Here is a 26003-nt window from a genome sequence, read left to right as displayed (position 1 = left end):
CCTCGCAGTCCGAGTGGGAGCTGGGAGCCCCGAGCCTCGCCCGCGGTGGCCGCCCGCGCCTTCCTCCCGGGCGCGTCCCGCCGCCGCGCTGCAGTTCCGGGCGCAGCCGGCGGGGGGCGCGCGCTCCGGGCGGCGTTTCCCGCACGGAGGTTTTTCGGGGCGGCACCGCGCCGGGGAGGGGGGGGGTGGGGGGGGTGGGGTGAGGCGGCGGGCGGAACGCGGCGGCGGCAGCGGCGGCGGCGGCCGGAGCGGTTTGGGCGCTGCACGGGACGAAGATGGCGGCCGAGCGGCAGGACGCGCTGAGGGAGTTCGTGGCGGTGACGGGCACCGAGGAGGACCGGGCCCGCTTCTTCCTCGAGTCGGCCGGCTGGGACCTGCAGGTAGCCCCGCGTGGCGGGCGGTGGCGGCGGCGGCGGCGGCGGCGGCGGGCGGGGACTGGGGGGCGCGGGGCCGCGGGGGGCCCGAAGCGCAGCGTCATCCCGCCCGGCGAGGCCCGAGCCGGCCCGGCCCCCGGGACCCCGCCCCGGTCCGGCCGCACCGGCCCGGAACCCCCGCCCCCCGCCGTCCGCCGAGGCAGCCGGGCCTCGGGTAGCCGGCGGGGGCCTGGCCCGGGGACCCCCCACCCCACCCCGGTCCGCCCGAGCTGCGGCGCGCCCCGCCCCCGCCCCGCCCCACCCCGCGGGGATGAGGCCCGGCAGGGTCGCGGGCTGGGCGGTGGCACCCCCGCACCCCCTCCCCCACCCGTGCCCAGGCAGGTCTGGGTTGTCCCCCCCCCACACACCTACACACACCTTCGATGTGCCACTTGCGCCGTTTGGGGCGCCTTCCCAAGAGTCCGAGATGAAAGAGGCCCCGGGTACCAACCCCCCACCCGCCCCCGGGGGGGAGCCCAGTGTCCACCTGGAAACCTGGCAGGGGTCGCAGGTGCCATTCAGGCCGCCCGGCAGCCCCAGCCGCCCCCCCTACTCAGCAGGAAGGGAAACTGAGGCTCGTGCCTGTGGCATCGTTTGTCCTCAGGCGGGGCCCAGCCCCTCCAGGCCAGGTCCTGGGTGCTCAGTGAGGCGCCTGCCCTGTGCTGCCTTCCCGACGGGAACCCCGGCCTTTGCATTGCATCGCTCCCGACAGTGGGGTTTCTTAGGTCTTTGTGCAGGGTTAGTGACCAGTAGCTACCTCTCCGTGGAGCGAGAGAGAAGCACGTGGCCACCGGTGGCTAGAGGAGCCCCACCTTTATTTCTGGGTTGGTGGGTTTTTGGGGAATTTTTTTTTTTTTTTTGGCTTTTTGGGTCACACCCGATGATGCCCAGGGATTCCTCCTGCCTCTGCACTCAGGAATTACGCCTGGCAGTGCTCGGGGGAATCATGGGATGCTGGGGATCGAACCCACGTCTGCTGCAAACCTGCTGTGCAGGGCAAACCCCCTACCCGCTGTACTGTCGCTCCAGCCACCGCTCCCCCCCCCCCCCCCACACACACACACAAACCTTCATTTCTGGAATGCAGACATGACGGTTCGTGCATGTAAAAAAGGTCTTATCCATGGCACGACGTTGATGGGACTCTTGTGCCCTTTAACAAGACTGGAAACTAGGCCTCGGGAACAACAACAAAAAAATAATAAGAGCTCTTGGACTGAACTCACAGCCCTGACTCCTGGCTGTCATCACATCAGATCTAAGAGGAAGGGACAAGCTGACTGCCTAGGATCAAATCTGACTCCACTCAGGGGCTGGAGCGATAGTACAGCGGGTCGGGTGCTTGCCTTGCACAGGACAGACCCAAGTTCAGTCCCCAGCATCTCTGGGGGTTCTCCCAGCCTATCTGGAGTAAATCTTGAGCACTGCATGGGTGTGGCCCAAAAATCAAAAAACTCCAAACCTGACCCCATTCCTGAACTGTGTGCCTCTGAGCAATTTTCTTAACTTCTCAGTGCTTCTGTGTCAATAGGAAAATGTAGTACTTAAGAGATAACATTCTCTAAAGGGAGCAATGAGTTAAAACGCGTAGAGTTACACTCAGAACAGCATGCACCTCAGTAAATGTGTGCTTTTACTGGAATGCATTTCCCAATAAATGAGAGTGAGGAATATGTCCGTCTGATCTGTTCTTCCTGCCTTTTTGGCCTTTCTCACTAGGTAGAATTCAGCTGCTATGAAGATGTAATAATTGAGACTGTGGCCTTCTGGTCTCTTTTTCTTTGGGTCCTGGATATAGACTGCCTTGTGAATGTGGGACACATATTTGGGTCTTCTTCCTTCTGTGCTCCAAGGGGTTGTGTGAGATAAAGGCCTGTTTAAGGATCCCAAGTCACTGCCTTTCTGTTTCAGATCGCCCTAGCAAGCTTTTATGAGGATGGAGGGGATGAAGACATTGTGACCATTTCACAGGCAGCCCCCAGTTCCGTGTCCAGGGGCACAGCTCCCAGGTAAGGGTCAGTGTGAATTATTGCTTCCAGCAGTGAGGAGCAGCGTTGTCTGACTTGAGGGTTCGGGTCTAGGGATGCTGACTTGTGGGTTTGAGTGAGTTTGACGGCTGGTGGGTAGCAGCTCTTTGCAGTTCATTCCTTTATTACGCCAGTTTCTGAGGGTGGTTTGTGATCCAATTCACACAGCATACTTTGGAGGTATTTGTGTCTTTTATTTAACAAATTTGAGGAAATGCCTCTATCTCTAGAAGTTGTTTTTTGTTGATTTGTTTTGGGGGTTTGTGGGTGTTTTGGGGGTTTTTTGGGGGCTTTTTTTGCCACACCTAGTGATACACAGGGCTTACTTCTGGCTCCGAACTTAGGAATTATTTCCAGTGGTGCATTGGGGACCATGTGGAATGCAAGGCAAGCACACTGCCCACTGTACTATCTCTCCAGTCCTCTAGAAGTTTTTAAAATAAAAGCCAAAGGACTTCAGCAACACTGCAGATGTTAAAAATTAATCCAGAGGTTGTTTTGTTTGTTTGTTTTAATTTTATGATGCCCGTTATACTATTAAGAGCTTTGGGGGGATCGGGGCTGGAGATATAGTACAGCGGGCAGGGTGCTTGCCTTGCATGCAGCTGACCCAGGCTCAATCCTTGATATCTTATATGGTCCCCCATATACCACCAGGAGTGATCCCTGAGCGTTGCCAGAGATGCCCATCAAAAAAAAAAAGAGTTTTGAAGGGCAGAGACTGTGGCTCCCATAATTAGAGCACATGCCGTGGAGGTGCAGGGTCCTGGGCTCATTTCCCTGCTCTACATAGCACCGCTGGGTGTGGCACCCACAACAAGTACTTTAAAAAGAAGTCTCTGTTACTCACCCTTTCCCAAATTGATAAGAACAGCGTGCTAGGTAAAATGGTGTCAACCTTTGTGGCTCCTTATCCATTCCTCTTCTGTCCTCTTAATTGGCTTCCGGGTTCCCAGAATGGACCATTGTTTCCCAGCAGAAGCTATACTGTACCTTGGGGGACATTGGAACAAGACGGGGGACAGGAGGGGGGCTTGGGTGTGTCTCACAAAAGGTAGATTTCCAGGCAGGTGCTGAGTAGGTTATCTGGTCTTTTGCTTTTTCCTGAAAGGAGGGTGGTGGGCTCAACAGTGTGGGAAAGTGATCTGCAGGATGGGGCAGTGCTGCCCTTCAGGCCCAGACAAGGCCTCTTCCTGCAGGTGGGTTTCCCCAGAGCCCCCCTCCGTGCAGGTTCTCCTGTCCTGTCCACATTTTCATGAGAAAAATTTGCTGGAGTTGGAGTTCATAATAGAGAATGTTTCTTTGTTGGTGAAGTGGTAAATCCTCTTTCTCTGAGGGCCTCTTTAAGTTTCCTGGGGCCAAAAAGGTGACTTCCGTGGTAGAAGGCCCTGAGTTTGATACGTGGCACCACATGGCCCTCTACTGCTTGGCATCTGTCCCCCAACCCTCATCTGTCTTCCACCCTCGCCCCTGTTAATATGTTTCCTCCCTTTGAGAAGCCTGTCAGATGTCACTGGTAGCACATCAGGACATCAAGGCCTGGGATGTTATCCTAAAGGAGAGGACTTTGAAACCGCTGGTAGAGACACTGATTTCCTGAGATGTGACTCTCTCACGGCCACTCCAGGTTGAGTTGTTGGCCTGTCAGAAATACAGGAGAAACGGAAGCTTAGCTTCTGGTGTCAATCACATATTCAGTGCTTCTCTTTTTCTAGTAGTCTGAAAATCCTGTTAATGACATAAAGAGCAAGGGCCTGAGAGCCTGACGGCCTGGATTTAAATTCCAGTTCTGCCACTTTGGAATTTTGTGGCCTTAAATATCTTAATATCTCAGCCTGTCAGTTTTCCCTTCCTGCCAAATAGAAATAATACTGTCTACCACGTGGGTGTTTATGTGAGTTAATTCTTACAAAGCACATAGAACATAGTACATGTTAGCTGCTATTGTCTTTGTCATTATTTTCATTTTTGGACCATACCTGGCTAGAGTGATAGCACAGCAGTAGGGCATTTGTCTTGCACGCAGCCAACATGGCCAACCCGAGTTTGATTCCTCCGCCCTTCTCGGAGAGCCCGGCAAGCTACCGAGAGTATCTCGCCCGCACGGCAGAGCCTGGCAAGCTACCCGTGATGTATTCGATATGCCAAACACAGTAACAACAAAAGTCTCCAATGGAGACGTTACTGGGCCCGCTCGAGCAAATCAATGAACAACGGGAGGACAGTGACAGTGACAGTGACCTGGTGGTACTAGGACTTACTCCTGGCTCTGCGTTCAGGAATCACTCCTGGAGGGACTTGCGGCACCATAAGAGGTGCTGGGGATCAAACCCGGGTTACCACAGGCAAGGCAAGCACCCTACTGCCACAGACTGGCTCGGTCGGGAACCACCAGGCTGAGGGACGTGGGAGAAGGTTTACAGGAAAGCAGGAGATTCGGCGATGACAGACAGACACCAACACAAGTGAGGTTGAGTGCTGCTGCGATTTTACTGAGCACAGAGTTCCTTTTTTATACAGTCAAGGCAAAATCATAGGACAAAGGGCCAGAATACAATCGGACATTACATCATATCGTGGTCACTTATTGGTGACATATTCCAAAAAATATCGAGGGACAAAAACACTTTCTTAATACACTTCCTGCTTCAAATTAGGACAAAACATTTACCTATGAATTCTTTACAGTGATTACACAGGATTTAATGTCTAACCATGGTTCCCCTGTTTACAGAGTTCTCTATCATTGTTTTTCTTCAGCAACTTTTGTTTTCATCTGACAGGGTCTTAACCACACATCACAATCCAGGAAGGGTCTCGGACCTTCCCATATATTGGTTTGCAACACTTTGTTTTTCTGTTAATAAACTCCAGGATGTATGTGCTTAGACCAGTTTTTGTATGGGGGGATAGAGGTTTCACAATGTCCCTCATTCTCTCATATGGTAGCTTATTGTTTTCTTTTATGTTAGGCATCCTTGCTTGAAATTAAGGGCTGTACTGTATGCTAAGGATCTAATTGTTTCAGCCACAATATTTGGCGGTTTTTCTGGCTCCTGTTATTGTTTGGTTTCACTATGACTCCTGACCTTTGTCGAACCTAACATCTCCTTAGTTTCCTACAGATTTCACAATGATTAAAAGCAAACTATAACTACAAAGCTTCTACCTATTAATTCTAAATACCTAACTTATAAGTAAAATTGGCAGGCAACCATTATAAACTCCATCCGGGATGCAGAAGAGCCACATACCAAAGTGCCACAGAAGCACACAAAGCAGGATAAGAAAAAGGGGGCGCCGGAGGCATAGACCCAAAGGTCGCGAACCTCCCTTTCCCGCGGGACCTGGGCCAGGCCCAGGTCACCTTAGCAGGTTGCTACGCGGGCGACACCATTGACGGCGTGGCACCCTACCCACTGTACTAGCTCTTGAGCTCCTGTTGTCATTTTTTAAATATTTTCTGTCTCATTCTAAAAGTGCATATATTTAAAAATAGACTAAAAGAAACAAGAAAACAGTTTAATACTAATATCGAGAGTAAAAGACTAGGCACACATTCACACATAATGACCTGGCTCTGCGTCTGTGTTTAAGCTAAGTCAGAACTTGGTCTGGCTTATGTGAAGACAAAGGGAAAGGGAAAGCACAGTTTATTTCATCATCATGCTTGTCCACAACACGCTGCATTCTCAGGCCAAACCTGCCCTAGCACTTAAGGGAAATTCTGTGTGAGATCTTCTGCCTTTCCCGCTCTTTGGCCTGTTACAAGAAACCCATTCTGCTCCTGGCTTCCCTCCATTCCCCGTGTTCCTCTTCTCAAATACCCTCAAGTCATCACAGCCTCCCGGGAACAACACTTAGTGAGTTCCTCTAACTGTAGAATGGGGAGTGGGGGATGTCTTAAAACAGAAATCCTGCGCCCTTAGGCAGAATCTATGGAATGGTGATTAGGAGGTGTAAAAGTTACCTGATAGTGTAGGGAGAAACATGAGAGAATGCTGTATGTTTTCTAGTGAGGATGGGAATGACACAGCAATCTACAACAGCATCGTGGTTGTTTTTTTTTTTGTTTTGTTTTGTTTTGTTTTTATCAGATGCTCAAAATGCTTTGGCCCACAAAAGGTTAGCCATTGCTATCAGAACAAGTCTAAACTCAACAAACCACCCTTTATTGGGCACTAGTAGGTGCTAGGCACGGGTTAAGCCATCATGGAAAATCCCACTAAACCTCTGGCGAGTTGGTACTGTCATTGTCTCCATGGCATAGGTGAAGACACAAACTGAGCACATTCCCAGGATCACGCAGCCAGTAAAACAAGGCTTTCGCCACAGCTCTGTTTCTGCTTCCAGCATCCAGCTCAACCAGAATGATGTAGTACCTACCTCTCCTGATCTTTCAAGGTCCACAAGATTCAGAAGTCGCCCTGATCTTAAATCTGTTCCGATCAAACTGATTGTCGGGGTGGCGGATGGGGGCTGTCTCAGGCCTCTCACTTAACAAGACAAGCCCATTCTAATTATGTGCTTATACAAAACTTGTATGTCCTTCTGGTTTAACTTTATCCGCACCTTTTCTGTTCAGCATATTCTGAACCCCAACCTAGGCCACATAACCATGGTCTATTTCTCAATTCCAGTCACAGCTATAATTCTCACTTTGACCCATATCCATGTGCCTTCTTTGTGAACTCCCCTTCCCATATTTAACTTAATTTTCCTTTCCTAAGTAAATTTTATATTCCTGAAAATGGGAGGGATCATAGAAGGACTGCCTCCCATCTGTCTAGCCCTGCCAGTTGTTTTCACCTGAGGTTATCTATGCCTGGCCAGCTAAAGTGGTAGATTGGACACTCATCATTTCTCAGGCGAGTCTTAGAAGAATTGAGTGACTCGCAGCTGCTGGGAGGGCCGATTGAACATCAAGTTGGGTCTGTTCCAAAGCTGCTTCCACCACTTCCAACACCATGCTTGCTTAAAATTTCAGGGGCTTTCTCTGACTATTTAAAATGATAGAACTCAAGATGATCATTACTAGCTTCAATGGCAATTTCATTTGCTTAAACTCAGACAAAATTTGGTCTATTTCTTAATGTTACTTTTCCCTTTTGTTTTGGGGCCACACGCAGTGGTGCTCAGGGATACTGGAGCTTGGAACCATATGGGGTGCCTGGGATCAAACCCAGGTCAGCCGCATGCAAGGCAAATTCTCTCCTTGCAGTACTATCTCTCATTAATCATGTTTCAGATGATCCATCGCCACATGTGACTAGAGGTCTGTACTGTACATATCTCAGTACAAATCAACTTTTCTGTCCCCACAGAAAAGTATCTGGCAAGATATCAGACTTTTGTGCCACTTCAGAGTGCCAGGATAACCTAGGAGATGGAGTTTTAATACTGAGAAATTGGCATTTCTGAGAGCCTTTGCTTATTTGTGGAGATGAGAGAATGAATTGTTCAGAATTGGTAATGACCCCAACATGACTAGGTTGTGCTTTGGAGCAGCAGTGTTGAAACTTGAGCGTATATAAGAATTATTTGAAAATGGGGCCAGGGAGATACTCAGGGGGCTAGCGCTTTTTTATGCAGGAACCCTCACCTGGTTCCCTAAGCAGACCTGGGTATGGCGCAGAAACAACCCAAATAATTACTTGGAGGACTCCATAGAACAGGGTCATTGGAACTTGAGTTTCTGATTGAGAAGCTACAGTTTTCACAGGTGGGGCTCCCGATTCAAAGGCCACTTTGAGTTACTGTTCAAAATTAATGGTGGAAAATGAACCAAATCATTTAAAGGACTTTGTATGCCTCGGTACTCTTACTCTTCACTTTTTATTTGGGGGGGGGAGGAGTTATTCCTGGTACATGCACTCAGGAATCACTCCTGGCGGTGCTCTGGGTACCATATGGGATGCAGGGAATCGAACCTGGGTCAGCCGCATGCAAGGCAAATGCTCTACCTGCTGTACTATTGCTCTAGCCCCACAGATAGCCTTTTTGGTTGGTGCAGCCTTACAGAACGTCATTAACATGCCCAAGAGCAGGTTTGGGGGTCAGAACCAAAGAGGTGGGCATTGGAGTCTGCTGAGAGTCATAATCTGATTAGGAACTTTAGGGGAAAGAATCAAACCATAGTCAGATGAGGCTGTTGGCTCAAGAAAGTGTACCTGTGTGTATTCATAGATGCTTATCACAGAGAGTGTGTGTTTTCTCTCTGTAGATCTTAGACTGATCATTCATGGAAAGCTGCCCCTGGAAATTACCTTTCAAGGCATAGGTACAGATCTTATTACTTGGGTCCTTTTGAACCATGTCATAGAAAGATCATGGAATACCCAAGAGGTTCCTGTTAGGTAACTCAAGCAAGGAATGGATTTGTTGGATCGATTGGTCTTTGCTCTTATTTCCAGTAGATAGAACTTCAGAGTTTCCTTTGCACACCAATTGGCATCCTGAAATATTTCTTCAAAATTGAACTGGGCGACTTCCTTTCTTGCAGACCACACTTTTTCTGTCTGGCCTCTCTAAATCTTTGTTACCTTCTTCTCCTGGTATTACAAAGCTCCTTTTTCCCGCCTAAGAAATACTGGGGGAGGTGAGGGTGGAAGGGGATTATAAAATACGTATTTCAGGGAAGTATATAAATAAAAATATGTATTTCAGAGAGAGAACCTGTTGGGCTGAAGTGCATGCTTTGCATGCAGGAGGCCCAGGTTTGGCCTTCTTCCTGCAAGTCTTGTCCCCTCAGGCTTCCAGAAGTAGCCTCTGAGCACCTACCCTGTTGTGTCCCTGGGTTTGGTACAAAAGTCAAAATGTTGATCTCATGATCCTTAAAAAGCTAGGATTAGGGACTGGAGCAGTAGCACAGCGGGTAGGGCATTTGCCTTGCATGCAGTCGACCTGGGTTTGATTCCCAGCATCCCATATGGTCCCCTGAGCACCGCCAGGGGTAATTCCTGAGTACAGAGCCAAGAGTAACCCCTGTGCATCGCTGGGTTTGACCCCCCCCCCCCAAAAAAAAAGAAGCAAAAAAAAAAAAAAGCTAATATTAGTCCTTGGGACCAGGAGACTACAGCTGAGTTTCAATCCCTGACACCACAGAGCCTCTCAGGCATCACTGGGTCTGGTTCTGTAGGGCCCTGAGCACCACCAGGTATGACCCTGGGGTCCCCAGCACCAAGTGACCCAGGTAGCACCGCATCCCTGGACAGTAGCATTGAACAACCAACTAAGAATCTCTAGGATTGCACCAAGGGTCCCAGAGCACCACCTGTGAGACTGCCCCCACCTAAAACACACTCCCTGCCAAATATAAAATTTTACCTTGAGAATACATTTAAACTACAGGGAAAAGTGGCAGTGGAAGACAATATTGGAGGAGAGAGTTCACTGTTCTCACACCCAATTTTAGTGCCCCATCCCCATACAGATCTGCTTTTTTACCCTAAACACTGATAACCTCTTCTTGTTTGAACTGCAACCGGAAGCATACAGAAGCCCTCCACTGCCATCCTTATTTTATTTCTTCTTCTTGGTTTCTTGTCCTTTGACCAATGCTAGTCCCAAATCTGTTTTCCTTGACCTATTATGCCCTTTTCAGGGGGGAAAAAAATTATGAGTCAGTTGCTGCAGTGCTACTGTAGTACCCACTGAATCTTTCAGCACCCCTGTGTGGCCCACTTTGGGAAACACTGCTCCAGTATTTACTTCTTCCCCTCTGTGTATTTGTATGACCTGCTCCTGTGATGCCCTTCTAACAATTGTAAGGAGATAGAACTCCTTATGATCACACAGCCCTTCCTCTGTTTGGCTGTCCAGACCGGCCACATTTTTTTCTAGGAAACCTTTCATGTTGTTCACCCACTACACAGAACAGGAGGCTCTGGCTCCCATACATCCCTTTGCTCGAGTGTCAGCCCCCCTGCAGTACTGAACAATTGTCTTACTGGCCAGGGTGCTACACCGGCATTTTATCTCAGCTCTTAATAATTGTATGGCCGGAAAAATAAAGCAGTGGGCAGGGTGCTTGCCTTTCATGCAGCTGATCTGTGTTCGATCTCCCATACCCCATATGGTTCTCTAAGCAACCCCAGAAGTGACCCGTGAACTCAGAGCCAGGAGTAAGTTCAGGACATAGCTGCAGGTGGTCACCTAAAAACAAAGAAATTGTATGGTGAAGGGCTAGAGAGATCATACAGGAAATGAGGCTCTTGGCTTGCATACTACTGACCTCAGTTTTGTTCAAATCCCCAACACCACCAGGCGTCACTCCTGAACACAGAGCCAAGAATAACCCTTGAGCCTGAGCCTGAGCCTGACTGGGTGTGGCCCAAACCTCTGCCCTACAGAAAAAAATGTTATGATGAAAGTAATCTCAGTAGTAAGTTTTTAAAGCAGAACAAGTGTAACCATTTCTTCCTTCTCCAGCAGAATATTAATGAAATTTCACCAGCTTTACTGCAGTACTTTCTAACTTATTCCTCTGTGACCTTAAAAATATGCCACTTTGTTTTGCCTGACCTTTTTCCTAGAAATCCTCTTCCTTCCCCACCCAAAAAATTCTGACCCCCAGTGTTCTCAACACCTTAGGTGCTAATGATAAGACTTAACTTTGTAACTCGCCCTGAGGTTGGTTTGCTTTTTTTGTATCTTCAGCGATAATAGGGTGACATCCTTCAGAGACCTCATTCATGACCAAGATGAGGATGAGGAAGAGGAAGAAGGCCAGAGGTGAGTCTTTGGTGGGGCAGGTGTGGGCATAGAGTGTAGGACAGTATGTAAACCATGTATAGGGCTTAAATGAGCTCAGTCATCATTAGCGATTACCACTGGGGGTTTTTGCGCTTGTCATATATTAGGAGCAGTTTCCCGCTCCCACTTTTAAATGATCCTTGTTACTGTTCTTGGTTGTTTTATGGTTTTTGTTTGTTTTGATTTTTCAGTTATTTAAAAAAATCTGTCTTTACTGGACATTATTGGGGAAAGGAAAAACAACTAAGAACAAGTCATTCATAATTCCACAACTCAAAAGTAACCCAATATCATTATTTCTTTTTGTGGTTGGAGAGGCACACCCTGGCAAGTTCAGGGAACCGTTTGGCATGCCAGGGATTAAACCCAAGTCATCCAATGCAAGGCAAGTGCCCTGCCGTCTGTACTATCTCTCTGGCTCTATTTCTTAAGAGCTTTTTGATTGAAAAGTGATATATCCATAATAAAATGTTTAAAGGCAGAATAAGTACAAACAATAAAATGTATGTTCCCCCAAGTATGTTTGATTTTTAACCTTTTGCCATGTCGGGTAATTTTAGTTTTCACTATAGTAAATAAAAATAGTTGTGATAAATGGTAACTACAGATACTGTTTTGACATTTTTATTTAGTATTGATGTTGTGTATCAAAAACAAACTAAAACATATTTTTAGTTTGTTTTTATTTTTTGCTTGTTTTTACCTTTTTAATGAAGTAAAATTGTTTCATTGAAAGACATTTAACATGGGGGTGGAGGGGGGTATTTAAGAGTGGAACATGGGGGCTTCTCCAGAGGGTAAAAAAGCCTAGATTGTATTTTGTTCATATGAAGTCAGATCACTTTTGTGTCTTCTGTTGCATTGATGTTTCATCTTAAACATTTCTCATGTCATTGAATTTGTTCATGAGCATTTTCAGTGGCTAATTATGATCCATACGTACGTCCAACATTAAAATTGTTTCTGGGCTTTGCCACTGGAAATAGTAGTGCTGTGAGCATCATTTTTATTCTAGTTATCTACTTCATTTCAAATTACAGTTTCTAGAAATTAAAATGCAGGTCAAGGGTCTGAGCATATCTTTTTGAAGTGTGTGAAATTTTGAAGGGCTTGAATATGTGGGTTAGGCCACGTACTCTACCTGTGCACAAGGGTCACTTCTGATGGTGCGTGGAAGAACATATGCAATGCCGGATGTCTAACCAGAGTTGGCTGCATCCAAGGCATGCATCTTAACCCCTGTACTCTCTCTCCAGGGCATGTTTTTAAGGTGCTTGATTACAGGCTGTTTACTTAGGTTTTGAGATTTCTTTAAAAGAAAGACTTTACAGTCTGTGAACAGAACTTCATTTACCTGGAGTGAAGGAGGATGAATTTGCTATAGCCTCATTTAGTGGGTTTTGTTCTCTAGAAGGTCTGCTTCGGTCTGTCAGACATCCCCAAGTTATCTTGTATAATAACCATAATGGAAATTCAGTTACCTCATCATGGTCACTCTGCGAAGAAGACTGAGAAATGACATCTTGTACTTTAATCAGTTTTCATCTTGTAGTAAACTTTATTCTGCCACAGAACCTTCTGGTTAGGTACACTCAGGGTTCAAGACTAAATGTTATTTTCAGGATTTTATACTTAGTGAAATGCACAAGTGTGAATGCGCAACCCCTAAAAGACTTGTTCCTCTTTCTACTCCTCTCCTGTCTTATCCTCCAGGCAATAACCTTCCTTTTTTGGCCCAGCAGTTTAGATCTGACATGCGACATTGGTGCTGTTGTCCTTACCAAGACCTACAACTTTGCCTTGCATTCCCTAGGAAATTAAAAGCTGAAACTCATTTTTATAGGTTCCCGGTTCTCCCCACTCACAAGGTGCCACTGATACTTGTGTAACTAGTAGTGATAAGGAGGCAGCAGGTCAGGCTATGACTGTTGGGAGGTTTTCAGACCCAGGTTTAGAGGTGCCAACTTAATCTCCTGCCATGCTCGGTCCATGGCAACCCTGGTGTGGCTTGCCTGGGGCTAGTTTTTGTACTTCTGATCTTCTCTAAAGCGCCCCCCTCCCCCGCCCTTTCAGTTCCCCAGTGTTTGTCACGAGACTGGCAAGATGCAGTGAGGATTGGGTGAGCTCTCTGTGTTGTGTCACACGTCCTCACCTGTGTGCATTACTCTGTGCTTGTTCTTTTGCATACATCTGCTGATTTGAACCTCACGGCCCTGACTTAAGGAGCAGGTAGGTAGGGCATGTGGTCCTTCCCTTCCATTTCAAAGACAGGAAAAGTGAGGTTCCGGGCAATGTACTTGCTTGCCCTGGGTCACTCGGCAGCTACGCCAACACTGGAGCCTAGCTGCTTGTACTAATTGCCCCACTGCTGCCATTAACCCAGAGCTGCTAGTGATAGCTCCTGCTGACTGGCCGTAGCGCCGGCTCCTGGAGAGGTGCTGGCCACCAAACGGATAATCATACTCAGTCGGGACTCTGCAGAGCTGACATGCTACCGTGCATGCCCGGAATGCCCTCCCCTGATTTCTTCACCTAATAAGTTCATCCTCATCTTCAAGACTCAGCCCGGAAGACACCCTTCTAGGAAGCCTTGACTGTCTTCCCCAGCTCATGTTCCCAGAGCACCACTTACTGACTTCTCTTGCTGCTCACACTGCTTTATTGCCTGCCTGCCTCCTTACATGTGTCCCCATCGACAGTAAGTTCCTTCAACATGGGCATTGTTCCGTTCACCCCAGTGTGCCGAGCATCTCGCCCAGAGCCTGGAGCATGCTCTAGTCTTGTCTTCTAAGTGCTTTCGGTGTTAGATGTATGTTTTCTGCGCAGGTTTTATGCCGGGGGCTCAGAGAGAAGCGGACAGCAGATTGTTGGCCCTCCCAGGAAGAAAAGTCCCAACGAGCTGGTGGATGATCTTTTTAAAGGTGCCAAGGAACATGGAGCAGTGGCTGTGGAGCGAGTGACCAAGAGCCCTGGAGAGACCAGTAAACCAAGAGTGAGCACGGAGGGGGAGAAGAGGCCCTTGTTTCTGTCGTGACTGGATTGGTCCTTGTTTTTGTTTTCCTGCACTTGCTTGGTCTCCTGTGTAGAAGAGCCGTGAATTTCTCTTAACGGTTAACAAAATCAAGATTTGTGGCAAAGTTTTTAAACGTATGGCCTGTGGTCTCAAATTGTGTCCTACTCACATGTTCTGTTTGGTCTGTCCAGTTTGGCTTACTCAATGTTTTGCTTCATTTTGTTTAATTAGCAGCCACCTATTTTGCAGAAAATCTGGATTTTTGTCTTGGAAAAATTAAAAGTCTTCTGTTCCCTGCACTCAGATTCCTGCATGGCTCTGATTCCCGCATGGCCAGTAAGAGCTCCATAGTGACTGTTGCCTTTAACCAGGAACCAGCCCTGCCCCATTCTCATCTCAGTTCTGGCTATTGAATTTATTTACCTGTATTACCTGCCATTTGCCCTGCCATACCTTACAGCTCTGAATTTGGTGCCCAGAGAATGTATATGCTGGTTAACATATTTGAACTGCATCATTATCTGTGTCGATGATCTTGCACACGCACCCTCAAGTGTTTTTTGATCTTGTCTTTTTTCCCAGCCTTTTGCAGGGGGTGGCTACCGCCTCGGGGCTGCACCGGAGGAAGAGTCTGCCTATGTGGCTGGAGAGAGGAGGCGGCATTCTGGCCAGGATGTGAGTGAGCGTCTCCTCCCCTTAGTGCTGCTACTGTCCTCATCTGCTGTCAGTTGGGAGGGATTGGTCACGTGTTAGGTATGAACGGACAGCCTCGGAGAGGGAAGTCTGCAGAGGTACTGCCCTTGCCGCTGTCCACAGACAGAAGAAAGGCTTACCTCAGAAGCAGGTAGGGAGGGGCCCAGGGGACGTTTTTGTTGTTGTCTATGGAGCCCAGGCAGAGGGACCTAGAGTCTGGGGTTCTCTGGAGGTATGGGCATGACTAAAGAACTTATTCAGATCACCAGAAGGCCTGAACTACAACTTCAGTAAAATCGAACTTGCTCTTGTCTAGTCCTCCCGCCCCCTACCTCACCAGGTGCATAAGGGTCCTCCCTCCATTAAATGCATGAAATGTGATCCTATTCTACATTGATCGTTGTGTGTTCCGGGATATGTTCCTTAGTAAATATTTTTATATATCCTTAAGACTTAGTGTCTGGGCTGGAGTAAAAGTACACCACATGTAGCTGACCTGGGTTTGTTCCCCCAGCACCACATAGGATCCCCTAAGCCACCACCCGGCATGATTCCTGAGCACATAATCAGGAGTAACCCTAGCACTCTAGGGGTTTGGGCTCAAAACGAAGAAAAAAAAAAGAGAGAGAGACTTAGTTTCTATAACGTATTTGTTTTTAATCAGTTTTGGTTTGGGGCCACACCCAGGAATGCTCAGGGGTTACTCCTGGCTCTGCACGCTGGACTTATTTCTGGTGATACTCCGGGGAGTGTCGGGGATGCCAGGGATCAAAATCCCTAATCATTTTAGTTTTTAATTCCAAAATAAAGTCAAGCAGAAAAAAAAGTACTATCCTATCCATCCGAGGTAGCAGCATTGCTAGGTTGTTTTTCCGTTTTCGTGTTCAGTGTTTCTCAACCAGGGGCCTATGGTCCCCTATGGTCTCCAGGATTCCAAGGGGCCACAGGAGAAATACGTATAAATGGGGGAGGGGGGTCACAGTACAAAAGTCGGGGACCAACTGGTGGAACTGGGGGCAAGATGCACAGGAAATAAACAAAAGTGTTGAGAAACACTCTTCTGGACCCTTTTCTGTGAGTGTGTTTTTAGAAAGTCGTGAGCAGAAATTTTAGGTAATTTGGGGGGAAGCCATAGAGATAGTACAGCAGGTAAGCGCTTGCTTGCACACAGCAGACCAAGGTTCAATCCCCAGCACCCTCATGTGGTCCCCCAAGCACACACCAGTAGTGATTCATAAGCACCGAAGTAGGGGTGAGCCTTAAGCATATTTGGGTGTAACCCAGAAAGGAAAAGGGGGAGAGGAGGCACACCCAAGTATGTTCAGGATGTATTTCCTGAGTCTGCTCAAGGATCTCTCTTGGCAGTGATGGAGACCATATCTGGTGCCAGGTATTGAACCCAGGTTGGGCATGTGAAGACAAGTGCCCTCCCTGCAGTGCTGTTATCTCTAGCCCCAAGATAATACTTTAAATGGGTGCAAAATAGTCTTGAGTAAATTCACTGTGGCAGTTGAGTTGCCTAGGACCTACATGCCAAACTCACTGCCAGCCCTGTAGAGCTTTGATCAGGTCACTTACTTAGCTAGAGAATGGCAGTCTAGACACAACCCTAGGACTGCTTAAAGTCCAAGCTCTTAATCTGCTCCATAGCACCTTCTCGACTTCGGGTTCATATTGATTTTATTGGTTTTTGATGTACTTGTGCACCAGATTCCTGTGTGTATTTAATAATGACTCTCAAATAGGGACAATCTGCTAACTTGCAGGTTCATAGTGTTCATTTCCAGTTTTATATTGCCATGCTTGCCACGTTTCTGGCCATGTTTGAATGGCTTGCCTCCTGTCCCAGGTTCATGTTGTGCTGAAACTCTGGAAGAGCGGGTTCAGCCTGGATAATGGCGAACTCCGAAGCTACCAAGACCCGGCCAATGCCCAGTTTCTGGAGTCTATCCGCAGAGGGTGAGCAAAGCCTTCCCGGTTTCCTCATACTGTTGAACACGGTGACTGGTGGGAAAGAAGCTGATCTAGATGTTTATAATTTGAGAAGCAAAATATTTTAAGTAGCAGAAGCATAGATTGAGATTTTCAGATCTGCTCCCAGAATCGTGTATGTCCATTTTGCCTTTGACCTGGAATAGAGCTTAGTGAACAGGTAAGCTAGAGGTCTCGGCCTCACCTGGAGCAGGCGTGGTAGACAGGACTTTCCACCCCTCTGTGAAGGTCTTTAATGATTTCGCAGTTGGAACTGGGAAGTTTCTTCTGCCTACCCCATCGCTGTCATTCCCGTCCTGCCCTATCTCCCAGCTTTATGTCTTCTCCCACAGGGAGGTGCCGGCAGAGCTGCGGAGGTTAGCACATGGAGGCCAGGTGAACTTGGACATGGAGGACCATCGGGATGAGGATTTTGTGAAGCCCAAGGGAGCCTTCAAAGCGTTCACTGGCGAGGGTCAGAAACTGGGCAGGTAAGGAGGACAGGCAGGAGTGCTGCTGTCATTCAGCCTGGCCTGACCTGGTCACTTTATGTAGCTCTTTACTTGCTTACCAGATCCTTCTCTTCCCCTCCCTCCCTCCCCCCCCCCCCCCAGGAAAAGTATGAAGAACATGGGCTTAGGTGTTAACTAACCACCTAAGGTTAATTTAAAATCTTTTCACTTTCCTAGCTTTGTTACCTTAAAGTGTCTGTTCTAGAACTGTTTGATGATTATGATGGAACTAATAATAGTCCTTTCCCACTCCTTTATTGTTGTGAGGAGCACGGAGATCAGTGCCCTCTAGTGAGCAGGCAGAGCAAGCCATCAGGAAAACACACCCGCTTTCAGTCAAGCGTATTGAGAGCAGGGGTGCCCTGGATGACTCAGCTAAAGCAGACATGTGTGTTCATGTTACCTGAGTGATGATTCACAGGCATGCGGAACCCGGCTCCCGTCAGCCAGCTTCACAGGAGTGCTACTCAAGGCCCAGGGAGTCTACTGGATGTCGCTGGCAAAAATGGGCTACTGCTCCACCATTGTGGCAGCTCTCACCCCTATTTCTTGGTCCCTCCCTGGACACTTCCACTATCACTTCCTATATCTTTTTGTCCTAATTCCTCTGCCACTGCCAGCAGCTGATAGGATCTGATTGGTTCTCCCACTACACCCTTGACACACAGACAGGCTTCCCAGATCTCAGCTTTGACTAAGGCTGTAGAATCTTTTGGTCAGTTTGCTTCCAAGGGGATTGAGAGGCACTCGGAACACAATGACTCTCCCCACAGGTACAGTCCTTACAATGCATTGATCTGGATGGGATCTAATCTGAAAATCTGGGCAAGTCCACATTTACTCGATTTTGAGTGGTGAATGTTAAAAGTACGCGTGAGGGAGGGTTTCCTACTTGACAGAGTGAGCTCCGCCTGCTCACCAAAGCTGCAATCATTTTTTTATGAGGGAGAAAACAAACACCTTAGTACCCAGTTTGTTTCCACAGTGATGAAAATGAGCAGCTGGTTATTCAGACTTGGTCTGAGTGAGACTGATGAACTGCTCTCACTGCTACGTATGACCCAGCTGCTCTGGGAGTCCAAATGGTCAAGTGTTAGTAGTTCTTGGGAAGCACCAGACATCGGTGGGTACCTTTAAACAGATGCATTTTGCTGCATCTCTAATCCACGGTTATTGGAGCATTTGGAACTAATGCTCATTGAGAGTCTTGCCCCAAACAACAATCATGAGACCTTGTATCGAGGTTCCCCTCCAGGCCTCATGTTTCTTGAGGGCTTCAGAGATTAGTTGCTCTCAGATAAGAGCGACCTGCTCCCTGCAACCCTAATGAAAGACATTCACGTCTCCAAGGGACTTGAAGGCAGGGTTTAGGGAAATATTAAGTGGGCTAGAACCTTGAAGAATGATAGTAATGAGCGGAGTGTCTTTCTGTTAAGTAAGCACTTCATTGAGCGTTCCATAGGTTGCCACCTTTAATCCTGTTTTATTCCCTGTCCTGGTCTTGTCCTGAGCCACACTGCTGGTCAGTATAGTTCAGGTAGTTTGGTCTCCGTTCTTACCCACCATGCTGCATTGAGTCTCAGGTGTTCTTGCATAACAATACAGACGTTTGTTTCTGCTTCTGGTATATGCAGGGTACTGTTGTTTCAGCTATGAAAGGTTTTCATCAACTCCCTCCCGTATTAGTGATAAGTAAACTGAGTCTTGGGTAATCCAGATCTGGGTCTGTCTGACTTCTAGGCCTGGCAGGAGTGTAGTAATTTAAGAGTTTAGGACATAGCACGATCCAGAACAGCTTGGATCATATTCCAGTTCCACCTTGAACCAAATAGAGATTTGGGGCAAGATGCTTGATTCCACTGTGCCTCAGTTTCCTCATCTGTAACATATAAGAGAAGAATTCTTTACCCAACCTTTAAGACTGAATAAACCAAGTACCACCACCAAATCAAATGCTCGTACATCCGACCCAGCTCCATAATGGGAGCTTCGTAAAAGTGTACCATATTTATCAGGTCTCCCCAGTCAACCTTATTTCTAGAATGCATATAAGGAAAGCAATCAGAAACCACGTAGCAAATCCATACATCAGGCTTTTATGCCAACTTAATGCAGAAGGCTATGCTGGGAAGAAAGTATTTCGTTACCTCCTCCTATAGAGGATTTCTGAAAAGTCTGGCGTTTGCTGGACCTTCAGCACACAGTATTTCACCTAGTTCTGGTAATAATAGTTCATTATGTCACGCATGGAAACACAAAAATTGAGTAATTGCTGGAGGTTGCACCACTTGTTTATTTTGAAACCATTAGAGCTGACACCAGACGGTGTTCCTTCACACTGAATCTCCCTGATAATTGCTGTCATTTAATGAATTGCCTACTATATGTACCCTCAAATGAGTAAGAGGAACTAGGCATAGGATTCCTTTTTCACAGACAGGGAAATTGAGTGGCTGTAGAAATGGTACATGCCTTGCAGCCCCGGTTTGACCCTGATAACTACATGGCCTCCTGGGCGTCACTAGGTACGACCCCAGTGGTTCCTGACACTTCAGGACCCAAGCAGCACCACTGCCTTGTGCCCTCATGGGCCATCCAGGAATGCGCTGACCGCCTGAACGTTTCTTGGGACGCACACACCCATACCCTCCCACCCACCATCACCAAATCAGATTCTCTGGGAGTCAGTGAGAAAAACTCAATATAAATATTCTTTTCCAAAAGTAAAGCCTGATGTATCATGGCTATTAGAAACATATAGGGTATAAATAGAGAAAACTTGTTCATTGGTTAAGGTTTTAAAATTTTAAAAACTGCTCTCCAGAGCTTGCTTCCTGTCTTCACATCTATAAGATTAAGATCTCAGAGGATAATTACGTAAGTTAACTGAGATTATGTCATACCCTTTCCCTGCCAGACAAAGTAGGTTGTGATTCTTCAGCCATTTTTCCCTCCTTCCTGCCCTCACCCTTACCTGAATGGACAAGTCACCTACATTGGAATAACTTATTCAGACTTGCTTTTTGGCTCGACTAAAAATGAGTTCCCTTTCTGGTAGGAAAAATAGCTTCAGGGTCAGGATTAGTACAGCAGATAGCATGCTTGCCTTGCTCATGTCAGACCCGAGTTCAGTCCCCAACACCCATATGGTCTCTCAAGCTCTGCCAGGAGGATCCCTGAGCACAGAGCCACACAGAACTCGTGAGTGCCACCAGGTGTGGCCTAAAAACAAAAATATCAAAAAAAGGAAGAGCTTCAGTGAGTACCTGTCCTATACTTGTAATTTTTATGGTTGAGAGACAGGCTGCCTATAGCCTGGAGAGTTGTAAGGTCCATGAAACTAATTTCCAACATCTTTTCAGATCTATAATAGGATATATCTGTACATCTGGCCCACATTTGAATCCCATCTGCAGCAAGGCTGTAGTCAGACTGATGTGTTAAAGTTTCTCATAGCACATAAATGTGGCCGACATTCTCTTCTGAGCTCTAGTCTCTAGGCCCATATTTTTTGCATTCTCAGAAAGAAATACGATCACTCTTCAGTTTTTTCTTTGCTCTGGGTTACGTGAAGTACTTTATCTGCAGGAGATTGACAAGTGTAACAGTAAAAAGCACATTGTGAACTGGCAGAGAGCTCAGTAGACTAAGCACATGCTTTGAATGCAGAAAACCCAAGTTTGGTTCCCAGTGCCACTGGTCCCCCCACGCTCTTCAGGGTATCGCCCGTAAACAAAGAAAGGGCATTGGATGAATAAATGTGTTTCACTACATTATCCTTCAGGAATTTTAATGTGCTAGTGACCTGTGATGATGCTAATGTAATCTATGACACTCTGAAACTTTCCTGGAGATCATCTCAAAGGACTCAAGTTCTAGGGAACACACTTCCTGTTGGATTTGCTAACAATACCATTTTAGGTTAAAGACCAGAGGGAAGGAATAGATATGGGAACTTGATCTAATTAGATGCTCTCATCTAAAGGGGCAGGTGATGAGCTCTCATCTAAAGACTTCTCTGTATAGGGATCTACCACAGTATCTGTTAAGAGAAAGGCTGAGTGAGGTAAAGGTTCCAAATGGAAGAGGTGGCGGGTTGGGAGTCTTGTGTACATTCCTTGTTTGTCAGCCACCTTGAGTGCTGTATGTAATTCTCCCATTTAATCCTCAGAACCCAAGCCAAGTGGGTAGTAACTTTAATTAAAGATTCTTTGTCTGGGCTGAAGCGTTAGCACAGCAGGTAGGACGTTTGCCTTGCAAGCGGCCGACCTGGGTTCAATTCCCAGCATCCCATATGGTCCCCAAGCACCACCGGGAGTAATTCCTGAGTGCATGAGCCAGGAGTAACCCCTATGCAATACCGGGGGGGGGGGGGGGGGGTGACCCAAAAACAAAAAAAAAAACTCCCTTTTCTATCCTTGTTGAAGTGAAGAGATTGCCCAACACCACCATAGCTGGTAGGGTGAATTCAAACCCAGATTCTTTCTGATTCTAAGACATGCATGACCTTTAAACACAGCACAGACTACACAGCATCCTGTTCTTATTGTACGGTTCCAACCATACAGGGCATTTACGGCCTTCAGAAAATCTCAGCCTCCTCCAGTTAGTTGGCATGTGGGTGTGCAATATTCATGTGATTGAGGTTGCACTGGGGAATGTCTGAAGACTTCATCACGGAGTGTCTGAAGCTCCCTTCTTACACCTTGGCAGTGACTTTAAGGTTGTGTCAGTACTCCGTAGCTGCAGACGAGCACACCCTCAGCCCTCGGACTGAGGCTGAAGTTCATCCTTATCTAACTGATCCTCCAGCCTGGGATTGCATCTTTCCTGCCTGAGATTGTTGTATTTACTACTTCCTCCTTTCAAAGACTGTTTTAATTAATTGAGAAGTCTTGAGGAAGAAGGGACTGAGGGCTCAGGATTACTCAGGAGTGAGGGCTAGAGGTAAATTCTGCTGGGCTCTCTCTGGTCATTTACTGTATCAAAAGTTACCAAATCCAGAGTTAGATGAAGCCATTCAGTAAAAATCCGAAACCAGGATTCCACCCTGCTAGGGATTTTGTTTCTCTACATGCCTTAATCTGACTCTCTCTCCTCAGCACTGCTCCCCAGGTGTTGAATACCAGCTCTCCAGCCCAACAGGCAGAGAACGAAGCCAAAGCCAGCTCTTCCATTGTAATCGATGAGTCACAGCCTACCACAAACATCCAAATACGGCTTGCTGATGGCGGGAGACTGGTGCAGAAATTCAACCACAGCCACAGGTACCTGTGCACGCATTCCACCTGCCTCCTCTAGGAGTGTCCCAGAAACCCCCATAGTAGGTGGGAGCTAGGGAGCTATTCTTTCTTCTGAACACCGGCAGGCCTGCCTTCCCGGGGAAACAGTGGGAAGGAGGGTCTAAGGTCTTGGCTTTCATCCCACCTCTCTCTCTAAAGTATGACCAGTCACCATTTCGTCCAGTCTGGCTCCTGTGAGCCTCATTCCTCTTACATAAAATTAGAGGATTGGGTTTTTCGGGTGTTAATAGCCCCCAGAGCCTTGGTTCATGCAAAAGCCCAAGTGCAGAACTGATAAAATTTGAACTGTTTTGGTTGACAGAGGGGAAAGAAATATAGTACCTATCTAGCCTGCTTCCCTCTCCGTGGGGCTTTTGAAACCCACTCAGCTTAATAAGGTCTTTTCTAGGTCTGGCTTTTGAGAAGTTTGGATTTCCTTTTCTATGTGAAAACAACTCTTTCATATTTTCACATTTTAAAGATGAGGAAACTGAAGTGTGGAATAATTAAGTTTAGTAAGGAAGACTGCTTGTCACCAGTAAAGATATTTGGCATGTCCTCTCTCTAGCATAGTCATACCTAAATTTCACCAACCATAGACAAGGTCCATCAAGGCATGGGGCACTGAATGGCTCAGGATTCCTTTTAAAGGAGAAACCTGTGAAACAAGCCTTAGGACAGAGAGGCTTTGTTCAAACATTTCTTGTTCCTTAGTTTCACTTCAGGTGCTCAGAATTTAAGGGGTTCAGTCCGTAACAGGGGTTTGAGTTCTTTGCCTTTTGAGTTCACTCAGTCTGTCAGCTCTCTCCTGAATGGACAGCCCATTTCAAGTGAAGGTGGAATACGAGTGACGGGGATATGCGCGCTGAAAGTCTGAGGCTGCATCGTAGGCATTCAAATTAGAGACAGTATAGATTGTAAGGATTGGTGATGGGAAGACACTTGTCCTTAAGCATCTTAGAGGAGAAGACTACTCTTTTTTTAGGTGATCCATACCCGTAAGTGACAGGTTCGGGACACAGTGTCTAGAACAGGAATCTCAGTACTCAAACGAGTGACCTTCATTCATTCATAGATCCTACTCTCATGTCTGAGTGCTTCCTGTGATCTGTTATTCATGGTTTACAGGAAGATCTTTTCCATTAATCTAGAATTGTGTTACTCAAATTTATTCAGTATCATGGAAGTAAAGAAAGTAGATCCCAGGAGTTTGGGGAAGGCTGCCCAGAGGAGGTGGCTTTCGAGCTTTTGGTTTGAGATTTAATAAGGGTTATAGGCAAGGGATCAGGCAGAGAAGCCACTGGGAAGAGGGACCCAAATCTGGACAGAGTGAGGCCTGGTGAAGAACTAAAGTGGGAGATGAGTCAGAGGTAGCATCAGATTTGGCTTTGCAATCACAGGAAGGATATTGGTGTCTATCCCAAGAAAAATGGAAACAAACTGGGAAGGGTTTTCTGCAAGGAAAGAAATAGGACCCAGTCTACTTCTGAACGCGAATTCTGGCTTCTGTGTGTAGCACGGGGCCAGGGAGGAGACTGAGGGTGGGCCTGATGCAGCCGCCGCTGGCTGAGGTTGGCAGCAGAGGGCATTGCTCACCACCTCATTCACCCCCACTTCACCAGGATCAGCGACATCCGGCTCTTCATCGTAGATGCCCGGCCAGCCATGGCTGCCACCAGCTTTGTCCTCATGACTACCTTCCCGAACAAAGAGCTAGCTGATGAGAACCAGACCCTGAAGGACGCCAACCTGCTCAACGCCGTCATTGTACAGCGGTTAACATAACCGCCTGGCCCCGTGGGCAGCCTCGCCTCCTTCCTGTGTCTCCCACGGCCTGCTGCCCCCTGGGGACCACACCCCACCCCTCCCACACACCCAGCAGTCCAGTGCCACGTCTCCTCCGTAGCTCTGGGTTCTTAGATCTCAGTTGGACATTTGTTTTCTTTTTAGTTGCATTTCCTGGGTTTTTGTGACGATCAATGAACTTTAAAGAAAATAATAAAAACAACCAAAAAAATTGAAGGAATATCACCAGCATGTTGTATGGAACCTCTCCCACTGAAGTAGGTTCTTGCTATAAAATCATTTATCTCCAAGACCTGTGGGAAGGGGCCTTCCTTCCATACTCTGCAGAAAATTGCTTGTGGCACACAACATCGCCCACTCGTATGCCCACCCACCACCGCCACGATGCCTGGGGGAGGACTCTTCTGCCTTCATAGAGAAGGGAAGAGGGAAGCTCCTAGAAAGAGGCTTTGTAGCCGCTGTCTCCTGAAAGAACAGTTCTATTGCCAGGGCAAGACTCTTGCTGGAGTCTCCGAAAGTGTGAGGTCAGACCAAGATAATAGACCTCTCCTTCACATAAAAAATGATTCATTCGTGTACTCAGACTCGGGGCCGTTCAGGTGTCCAAGGCCCTGGCCAGTTGGGATTTTAACTCCTTCCTTTCCCAGCCCTAGCTCCCCTTACAACCATACTGCTCGCCCTGGTGAGTGCCCGCTGCTTCCGCCTCTACTTCATGTCCAGAGATCTGAGTGTTCCCAGGAAGTTAATAGGGCATTAGTTTCATTGGGAAGCAGCTTGTACCAACCCAAACGAGTTAGAGTCAGGATATCTTGGCCTGAAATATAGACAGAGTCCAAATGTCACTGAGCCATTCACCAGTAATGCATGGCAAAGTCGGATACTGAAGGCTGAGTTCCCTTTGTTACAAATGCCTTCGACCACAGTGGCACCTGTAAGAGGCGTCTGCTGGGTCCATTTGGAGGGGTGAGTATAGCATCAGTGCATGGCTTTGGTGTGCAGATTCCGCCCCCATTGTTTTCTGCCCAGTTGAGTTCTGATTTGTGAACAGTTCAGGCAAGTAATGCCAGTCTGGTAAAGACCATACTCTCAAGTGTGCTTTCTGTGCAAGTTTTGGAGAAGAGAATCACTAGGGTCTTGGATGGAAGGAAGCCTGTCCACCTCCCTGTTTAACGTGAACTACAGACTTAGAACCAACACTGACTCAGAATCTCCTGATCTTGAATCATAATGTGCCTCAATCCTCTCTCCAAGCAGTTATTACCAGTCACTTTCTCTTTCCTGCTTCACCCACTGCGATGAGCCAAGAACCAACACTACTTCTACCCAGAACTGGGACGGGGCCTGGGGTGTCTCCCCCAGACCCCTCCCACGAAAGGGACGTGGCTTGGTGCTTCCGATCCCAAACCGGCAGGAGCCTGCCGCATCTGCCACAGCGTTTCTTCCAGGTGAAAGTATTGACGGAAACTAAAAAGTGGGTCTGGAAAAACTTTGTACACTATTGTCACCTTGACCATTAAAAACCAGAATGAGGA

General features: G+C 47.4%; 1 protein-coding gene across 1 annotated transcript; it reads left to right on the top strand.

The window, feature by feature from the left end:
* Positions 1–220: 220 nt before the first annotated feature.
* On the top strand, positions 221–26003 carry NSFL1C (NSFL1 cofactor). The gene is made up of 9 exons (XM_056107826.1): positions 221–380; positions 2325–2422; positions 11099–11173; positions 14021–14186; positions 14790–14882; positions 16750–16859; positions 17225–17362; positions 22486–22650; positions 24288–26003. The coding sequence occupies exons 1-9, from the start codon at positions 276–278 to the stop codon at positions 24448–24450; spliced, it is 1113 nt and encodes a 370-aa protein (XP_055963801.1). The 5' UTR covers positions 221–275; the 3' UTR covers positions 24451–26003.

Source organism: Sorex fumeus, unplaced genomic scaffold, assembly GCF_029834395.1.
Source record: "Sorex fumeus unplaced genomic scaffold, SorFum_2.1 ptg000178l, whole genome shotgun sequence".
Classification (NCBI taxonomy): Eukaryota; Metazoa; Chordata; class Mammalia; order Eulipotyphla; family Soricidae; genus Sorex; species Sorex fumeus.
The sequence above is the reverse complement of the archived record's forward strand: the minus strand, read 5'-3'. Positions and strand labels throughout refer to the sequence as shown.